This window comes from Cannabis sativa, chromosome 5 (assembly GCF_029168945.1).
Source record: "Cannabis sativa cultivar Pink pepper isolate KNU-18-1 chromosome 5, ASM2916894v1, whole genome shotgun sequence".
Classification (NCBI taxonomy): domain Eukaryota; kingdom Viridiplantae; phylum Streptophyta; class Magnoliopsida; order Rosales; family Cannabaceae; genus Cannabis; species Cannabis sativa.
Window position 1 is genome coordinate 1,681,286 of NC_083605.1, and position 9,919 is coordinate 1,691,204.

The following is a 9,919-nucleotide window of genomic DNA, read 5'->3' on the forward strand; positions in this document are numbered from 1 at the left end:
TTGGCTTTGAGTACATTTGCTCACAATAAGCCAAACCTTATCAAGGGGCTTCTCCCTGAGTTGCTGCCACTTCTCTATGATCAAACAGTTGTTAAGGTAAATTAAAGTTCTGTAATTTGTGGCATGTCTACTGGACATTGTTCGACTCTGATATTTTTGTTCTTAAAAACTCTGTGCAGCAAGAATTGATAAGGACAGTTGATCTTGGTCCATTTAAGCACATTGTGGATGATGGCCTTGAGTTAAGAAAGGCTGCTTTTGAATGCGTGGACACATTGTTGGACAGCTGTCTAGATCAAGTGAATCCATCATCTTTCATTGTTCCTTACCTTAGATCTGGTCTTGATGGTGAGTACTTAATATAAAAGATATGTTTTTATTAGTCTTCGTATTACTACTACGATCTTGAATTGATTCAAATTTCTGGCATTCTGTGCAGATCACTATGATGTTAAAATGCCTTGCCATCTGATTCTTTCAAAGCTTTCAGAAAAATGCCCATCAGCGGTTCTGGCAGGTTGGTAATTAGATGATCATGTTAATTCTTCAATTCAGCATCCTGCAAATTTATGACTCGTATACTATTCATTGCAATTTCAGTTCTCGACTCTTTGGTGGACCCTCTTCAAAAAACCATTAATTTCAAGCCAAAACAAGATGCTGTCAAGCAAGAAGTAGACCGTAATGAAGACATGATTCGCAGCGCCCTTAGAGCTATTGCTTCCTTGAATCGAATAAGGTTTGCCCCGAACCGAAATTAGTCTAAAAAGCATTCACCGCTAATTTATTACTATGCCATCAAATGCCAATAACCCTTCTGATGATGTAAATTCATGTTATTCTGCAGTGGTGGAGACTGCAGCCTTAGGTTCAAGAACCTAACAAATGAAATAACCAAGTCACCAACCCTTTCCGAAAAGTACAATTCAATCCGAAATGAATGAGACGGCAAACAGACACTCCCCGAGCCCCCTTTCCCTTGGCTGTTGCATAGGAGTTTCACTGTAAAAAGTGATGGAATTTTATTACCAAACACCACCTATTTTTGAATTTAGAGAACCGTAAGGCATTTCGCTGTGAGTGCTTGTTGTTGATTGATGCACCTGTAAAGCGGCTTAAAGGTTTAAAAATTGAGGGTTATATAGAAAAGTGAAGTCATGGCCATTCTAATCTCTTGTATAGTTAGTTTCAAACCACATCCCCAAACTCTCTTTACTTATAGTTTGGGTTGAAGAAAAATGCAATATATGAGTTTGCATTTCATTGCAAAAGTTGGACTAGACAATGTTTTGTTTGTTTGTTGATAGGTATTTCTTGTGGATTTATAAATAGTTTATTTAATTTAGAATTTTTTGGAAAGTACTTGAGAATATTTAAATGATCAAAAGATTTTTGAATTTCATAGCCAAAGATCAATTTTTATTTTTTTACTTGTGTACAAAATTTATAATATTAACTTTTCTTCAAAATATTTATTATAAAAATATAAGACCTAATTTACACCATCGAACTAAAAATGTGAGCAAAAATATAGGGAAAATGAATTAGTTACTACTACTTTTTTTCAACTACAAAGTAAACTCTGTTGATATTCATTTCTCTTCAAACTCTACATCGATGATCTCAGGTCCTGATTTTGATGATGTGTTGTTGCCTCTGCTATTTCCCGAAAAGAAGTCCCCAATACCGCCGCCACCACTGCCCCCGCCGCCGCCGCCGCCACTTTTGGGCTGCCACACTGTGTTTCCGCAGCTAGTGCAACGTATCACTTGATTCTTGTAACCAGCAAATTGTCTCTTACAAGCTGGGCAAGATCCCTGTCCAACAAGTAAAGCAATATTTTATTAAGAAATTTGTACAACTACACTTTATGAAGCCAATTTGCTTAGTAACAATTCAAACTAAAATGAAACTAAAGAATCAAGAGAAGAAATCCAAAGTTTAAGAATGGATACATATTGATATGATTACCTTTATAACAAGGCTATTGGCAAATGTTCCAATGAGAAGAGGACCAGCAAATGGTAATACCCATGTTGCAAATATCAAAAACCGGAAGAGCCATCCTGATAATGCGAACCAAATGAAGAAAATTGTCTGCAAAATCGTCAAAAATGCCATCAATTCATATTTCATTTGCCATAACTGAAAACCCCACCATTTATTTTTATACTGTAAAATGTTCAAATTATACATGCACAGCTCTTGACACTGTGTATGTATTTTTGACTATAGAGAAGTCCAATTACTCCACTAAATTTCAATCATGCCAAGACCAAAAGCATAAACTTTTTGAGCTTTGTATCACTAAATTATGATAAAATGTTGCTATGATAATCCCCAATACTTAAAAAAAAATCAGCACAATAATCATTCATGGCAGTGTAAAGTTTACGATACAAAAAAAAATTCAACACAATAATCATTTGTCATACACAGCTCTTGGCACAAAATTTCCAAAACCAGAAAAGTTTATCACTTTGTAACTCTACAATATTCATTTGGCATAACTAAAAACCAAAGCATTGATTTTTGACTATAAATGGTTCAATTATATACATACATAAAGCTCCTGACACTAAATTTCTACAATCCCAAAACAAAACCCAGAAAAGTTATGATCATTACATTACTAAATTGTAAAAATCTTATCACATACACAATTTATATAGTGAATAAATGATGCTATAAAATTTGCAATAATCATCAAGTTCATTTATGCCATAACTAACAACCAGAACATAGAATTTTGACTATAGAGAAGTCCAATTACTAAATTTCTATCCCATCCCAACACCAAAAGCATGTAAGTTTTGTACTTTGAATCACCAAATTGATGATTATCTTATCTTATAAAGACAATTCACAGCGGTTGTAAAGTTTTTTAATGGAAACTTATCATACACACAATTCAGTGATCAAAATGTTGCTATAATTTGCAATAATGGTCATATATACACAACCAGAACATAGATTTCTTTGACTATAGAGAAGTCCAATTACTCCACTGAATTTCAATCATCCCAAGACCAAAAAAAGCATAATTTTTTTGAGCTTTGTATCACTAAATTATAATTACATTATCTTACTCTTATAAACACAATTCAGTGATTAGATGTTGCTATAATAAGCCCCAATACTTTAAAAAATCAGCACAATAATCATTCATGGCAGTTGTAAAGTTTTTAATGGAAACTTACAGCACAACCCCTTCCTAATGGAGTATCCAAAAAATCAGACAACTGCTTCCTGTACTGTACGGACAAAAGCAAAGCCCAATCAACGAATTAAAAATTAAAACTTTACGAAATTAATCACTCTTAAAAAAAATTCACAAATTCACAAACCCTAGGCAAGTTTCTGCTAAAATCCACTGAAAAAGCTCGCCAACGCGATCCAATCTCGAGTTCTCTATCAATTTCCCGGGCTCGTGAATACGCAGATTGAGCGACGGAGCTCAGGCGGCGAGAGACATCGTACCGACGGTCGAGGCGTTCGGCGGTTTTCTTAGTTTCGAAGAGGAATCGCTCAAAAGCCATCATTGGCAGTACGCCAGGCGTCTCTCCAGGCTTCTCCGGAGGCCATGCGTTTAGCGAAGCCATCGAAATCGTTGCGACGGAAGGCTTGGACGACGAGGAAGTTAGAAGGTGAGTTTGAGGAGTAGTTGAAGTGGTTGGGAGTGGTGCGGGGGAGGAGGAAGTGGGTTTTTAGTTTTGGGGGAAGTAGAGGATTCCATCGGAGAGTTGTTGAGGCCATAACAATGGCGGTGGGTATAGGATTGTACGGCTTTCTGAGCCACAACAACTAGTTGAAGAAGAAGAAGAAGAAGAGAGGTTTCTAATAAGTTCTTTTTTTGTTATGGTATACCTTCACCCACCCAAGCAACAACCTCTCTTTCTCTCTCCTCTCAATTTTATTTTTTAAAAAAATAATTAAAAATTTGAGTAGAATTATCTCATATACAATATTTTAATTTCTTTTTGGCTAATTAGAATTTTTGCCCTCTGAACTTTGATATGTACCAAATGATGCTCCCTTAAATTTTAAGGTCGTTGAAAATGTCCCCCGAACTATTGAAATTATTGGATTTAAGGACTTTTTCCAAATTTAGGAAAAAAGTCTAACATGGATGAAAATTTAAGGGCATAATTAGTATGTCAAAATTCGAGTGGCATGATTTGGTAGATATCAAAGTCCGAGGAGCATGGTTCGATACATAAACAATCACTAAACTAGTAAAATTTAATGAAATTAGACAAAAGTCCTTAAATCCAACAATCTCATAGTTTAAGGGGCATTTTTAACGACTTTAAAAGTTCAGGGGGCATGCTTTGGTACATGTCAAAGTTCAGGGGGCAAAAATCCTAATTAGCCTTTCTTTTTTTCAAATTTACGGTTGGAGTTTCTCCGGTGATTTTTATGTGAATTGCTATAGCGATTTAGGTTAATCTTTTAGTAGTTATAGGGGTTGTTGTATGGAATTCCGTAAAAATGTAAAAAAAAAAAAAAAACTGTTTTAAAGTGTAAAAATGAAAAAAATTCCTAAAAATTATTAGAAAATATTTATTTATTTTTGTATAAAGTAATTTGCGACGTAAATACTTAAAGTGACGTTTAGTTTACTAAAATGTAATTGTAATAGTAATAGGAATAGTAATAAAATGTAATACGATTACCATGTTTGGCTTATTTTATAATGGACATTGTAATTAGTTTTTTTATTTGGTTTAGTATAAAACTAAAATTGAATAATTAATGTATTGACTAAAATGTCCTCATTTTATTTATTGTTAACTACATTTGGTAAAGAGATAAGAGAGAGAGAAGGGTATACAAGTCTTTTTGTAATATATTGGTAATTGTAATCCTCATTCATGAGTTATATCTATGTAATGAGAATTCATGCAACTCGTGTAATGCTCATTACAATGTAAAGAGATTACAAAAATTTAAAGGCTCAACCAAACATTCTAATTGTAATCTCTATTACATTCCAATCTTGATTACACCAAAGCAAACATGTTATAAGTTTAACTCGCAAACGAGTCAGGTCATTCTCTAAAGAATGGTTGCCTATTTGCCTTGATTGCATTTAGAACCAATGATTCCCCGTCGTGACAACACATCAATGTCCTCTCTCTTACAAAAATTTTTGGTTGCAAATAAATACTTAAGTTTAATTTTTACAGTAATAATACTCAAGTTATATTTTTAGAACTTTTGTATGTATGCAACTATTAAGTCTCAAGTTATTATCCACGTATTATTTTCTTATTTAATTTTTAAATAAAAAAATAAATATTTAATGATTTGGACTAATTAGGGATTGTTACGTGGCTATTGACTTGACACTTAATGGTTAGGTACCTATGAACGTTTCGAAAAATATAACTTAAGTATTTTAACAGTTAAAAAATAAACTTAAGTATTGATGCCACAAATTATTTTTTTTATATATATTTTATTTATGCTTAATTATGTAAAAGTTGAGTTATACTATTATGCTCCATTGCATTATTTTAAATCTTGATGTAAAATTTAAAATGTTATTTAATACTCACTTAATAATTTATATAAAAAAATAAAAAATAATAATACAAAGGTCAATGTTTAACGCCCAAATGTGACTTCCACTAGCGGTGATTGTAATATAAATCAGGCAGTCGATTCCACAAGGAGGTAATTATGGACAAAAGCGTTAGTAGAAAAATAAACACAAAAAGTTAATAAAAAGTTAACAAATAAGTAACCAAAAGAGTTTGAATGATTTTTGTTTTGGTAATAAATATTAAAAGAAATCAAATAAAAGTGTAATCAATAGTCAAAGAGAGAAAGGCTTCAAGAATTATCCATATGCTTATTTAGCTATTTTGTACCTTTGATTCACAAAGTTAACACAATTAATATAATATTAAAGTTCATTATATTTTGAGTATACAAATTCTTGAAAATAAAAGAAATAATTTAATCTTATGTAGAACCTAGAAATGACATTATACATCAAGTAATAATGCAATAAAAGATTAAACATAAAACTAAACATTAATATTATTTTTACTAAATAGTAACACATAGAAAGAGCATGACTAATCCTATATATTTTTAGTAAAGATAATGACAAAGAGATAGAGATGGAGATGGTGGTAATAGTGAATGAAATAAACATTAATATTACTTTTATTAAATCTTAGACACATAGGGAGAGTAATACTACCATTACTATAGGGCATTTTACAAAAATACTGTATTTGGGGTAATACTTTTCAATTTTACTGCCACACGGCAGAATTAACATTTATACTGTCCTCCCTTTTTTTTTTTCTTTTATACTGTCAATACCAAAACAAAAGTATGAGGCCTCCATCTTTGACAATCACAGACATAACCACCACAACAACACCAAGACAACCGGAAAATAACCATTAATTCCGACAAGATTGAACAAAAGCAGTAAAATCGACGTCAATAAATAATCAAGGCAAAACAACGGTAAAACAACACTAAAACAATCAAACAAAACAAAAGAAAAAAATGATTAAAAAAAACAAACAATCTGCTGCACAACCTCAACACCAGATGCAAAATCAACTATATTTGCAAGTCTATTCCTAGAAAATTATAATAAAAAAAACTACTAAAACAACACTGAAACAACACAAAAACAAATGAAGCAAATATAACTACTTAGAAAAATATAAAAGAAACACACACCTCAAAACTCTCTTGTGAGTGAGCTCGTCAAATATATTTATAGGAGAACCAAAAGAAAAAAACCACAAAAATAGCCAAAGAAAACGAAGAAGAAATGTATTTATAGCCTCCATCTTCCACACTCACATACAGAACCATTACAACAACACGAGAACACCCAGAAAATACTTATTAATTCCAGCGAGATGGAGCAAGGGCAGTGAAATCGGCATCAAATAAATAAATCATGAAAAACAACAGTAAAACAATAGTAAAAACAATACTAAAACAAATAAAACAATAAAAGAAAAAAATGATCAAAAATTAACTATGTCGTGCACATCCTAAATACTAAATGCACTATATTTGCAAGAAATTTCTGGAAAATTAGAACAAAAAAAAAACCACACTAACTTTACTTATATTTTCAAAAAAAAACATAACTAAGAACTTCAAAAAATTTAAAAAAAAAATAAAAAGAAAAGAAAAAGAAGATGAAGAAGAAGAAATGAACAAATGAATGAAAGGAATGAGCTTTGTAAGTTTTTGAAATAGTGAAGAATGGAGAGAAAAGTTTTATGTAAAGTTAACTGGTTGATGGTGCTTTATCTTGACACCGATCTCGAAATTTTTCTATAAACATCAACCCACTTAAAAAAGAGATAGAGAAGGAAACAAAATACATTTATAAACTTGGGAATGGGAATCACGTGGGTGATGGGTGAGTTGTCTTCAATTTCAAATTTAAGTAATAATAAAGTTGTCGAATCATCCCTTTTTAAAGCACCATTATTTTAAAAAATATGAAGAGGTTAAACCTCACTTAAAGACACCTATAAGCCACATAATATATGGAAAACCCTATACTAATGTCCATATCTTTGAATCAAGGCGGTTATCTTGCCAAATTAAAAAAAAAAAAAAAACACAGTAAAAAGGTTATTTTGAGCGTGTCACAGTATAATTGTAAGATTATTGAAAAAGTTAGTAAATGATGTAAATTTCCCTTACTATAATCACTAAATAAAGCTATACTAGAAAAGAGCATGACTAAATCTATATATATACGAGTATATAATAGCATAGATAGTATAGATGGAAAGAAAAACTATAAAAATAAAATTATAATATGAACTTGCATTACTCAAATAAATATTACAACAAAAAGTGAATCAAAAATACAAAATAACCTTACTTTGCATATGGAATCATCCCTAACCTTCCCGAGGAAGATTAGACCGTTATCTTAATTAATTCTCGCTAAAATTTCTAAAGAGAAAGATGAAGAAGAGTGAAAGAGAATTTTGCTATAATTTTTCTACAACACAAATTACACACCAAAAATTACTAAAATGAGCTCCTATTTATAGAGCCATAAAAGACTAAAAGTAAATACATACAAGTTTTGGGATTATAAAATAAATATTAATATTAAATTTAAGGTTTGAATCAAAAATAAAATTAATATTATTTAACATTTATCATTGTGATTTTGTTTTCTTTATCTAGATGAAGGTTGAGTGGAAGAGGAAATAGGGTTGATGATGACATAGACTTTATCATCGTTGCGTCACATGCTTTGGAAGAGGCAAAATTTATGATGAGTAGGCTTGACCTTTTTGGGTTGGATTGCTTTGGACTTTAACAAAAATGTCATTTTTTTTAACTTCCATTTCTTTTCAATTTTGCTCCTTCCTCTTCCATTTTTAACAAAAATACACTTTAATTCCTACAAGAAAAAACATATATTGAATCAAAATCAAATATTTTTCATTTATAAAATATATTACAATAATTTTATAAAAATATCAATTAATACTCGGGAATTTATTTTATCATTTTAAAATAAATAAAAATGTATTACACACCACGATCACTCAATATAAAATTTAATAATAAAATAATAATAATAAAAGTCATGACAATGTTAACTAAAATTTAATAATAAAATATTAAAAATGACATAATGATAAATATAAAAACACTAACATTAATTTCAATGCAAAATTTTACATTGTATGCTAATTTTTGGATCACTTTTTATAAGTATCCAATGTTAGTAGATACTATAATTTTCATCTAATTTCATCAATAAATACTAGTTTTGAATTTATTAGATTTAGAAGTAATTGATATTACGTATTTTAGTTTAGAGTCATCAATTTAAAATATGAGTTTTACATGTACTAATTACATTTAAGACACTACCTGGGAGCTTGTATTGAGTAAGCTAGAAACAAAATTACACTTTTACAAATATTAAAGATACACATGACGCTAAAAAAAATTGTCGAGTATATCTTGCTTATAAACTTTAATCTTTAAGTATTTATACTATTATTTATCCATATAAATAATAATAAAAATATCTCGTTTTGGAGTGATTTGTCTAATTACTATGTAGTGATATTATTTTAGGGTGGTAATGCTTCCACGTTAGAACATCTCCAATGGTTAAATTTTGGAGGATGACTTTGCTCTTATGTGGATGGCTTATTTGGCAAACACAAAGATCTTATACCAATAGAGATAAATAGGTGCTACCATAGAAAATTGTGTCGATATTGCTACATGTAGGGTTGTAAACGTGGCGGGGCGGGTGCGGGGATTGCTCCCAGGCCCTTATACCGTTTCCTAAAATTCACCCCCATACTCGCTTTAATATCAGTTTAAATTAAAAGTGGGAGCGAGGGCGGGAATTACCCAGCGACGAAATGATTTCTATCGAGGGTATCCATTACACATATATTTTTGAAAAAAAAATAATGCCTCAAAGAGAACTTATAAAAAAAAACAATCATAAAAATTCATTAAAAAGCAAATAAACATGAGTGAAATAATTGTGTGCATAGTAAATGAAGTTAATACAAAATTGGCAATCGAAAAATAAATAGTTAAGTGTCATTTTTTAAAGCGAGTTAAGTGTGATTATTAATATGCATCAACATGCAAATATTTTCATAAGCCTTGAAATGTCTCGTTACTATAATCAATAAAAAAGCCCTAAAATATGAAGTTATTTTAATTGTAGTAGTTTTGATTTTTAAAACTTAAATATATACATATATCATATCGGGGTGGGTTTTGGTGGGTATACATTCCCCTTAAAATTTCCAACAGGTATGAACATTTATTAATAGAAGAAACTTAACACGGTAAAGTAAACAGAATAAAAAGTACGGGATATTTTTGAAAAAATTATACTCTACGATAAAATAAAGAGGTCAAG

General features: G+C 30.6%; 1 protein-coding gene and 1 pseudogene across 1 annotated transcript; one reads left to right on the forward strand and one right to left on the reverse strand.

Annotated features, from left to right (window-relative positions):
- LOC133037740 (cullin-associated NEDD8-dissociated protein 1-like) lies at positions 1-1,348 on the forward strand. Its single transcript, XM_061115199.1, has 5 exons — positions 1-96; positions 180-348; positions 440-517; positions 601-739; positions 848-1,348. Exons 3-5 carry the CDS (start codon positions 457-459, stop codon positions 942-944), a joined length of 297 nt encoding a protein of 98 aa, XP_060971182.1. The 5' UTR covers positions 1-96; positions 180-348; positions 440-456; the 3' UTR covers positions 945-1,348.
- Positions 1,349-1,457: 109 nt separating this feature from the next.
- Positions 1,458-3,865, reverse strand: LOC133037739 (uncharacterized; annotated as a pseudogene).
- Positions 3,866-9,919: the final 6,054 nt, after the last annotated feature.

What these genes read in the sequence shown, in the direction of transcription:
- LOC133037740 (XM_061115199.1), top strand. Translation starts at nt 457, where the DNA reads ATGCCTTGCCATCTGATTCTTTCAAAGCTTTCAGAAAAATGCCCATCA. An exon ending in CCCATCAGCGGTTCTGGCAG is followed by an intron (nt 518 to 600) that starts GTTGGTAATTAG and finishes TTGCAATTTCAG; the next exon opens with TTCTCGACTCTTTGGTGGAC. An exon ending in GCTTCCTTGAATCGAATAAG is followed by an intron (nt 740 to 847) that starts GTTTGCCCCGAA and finishes GTTATTCTGCAG; the next exon opens with TGGTGGAGACTGCAGCCTTA.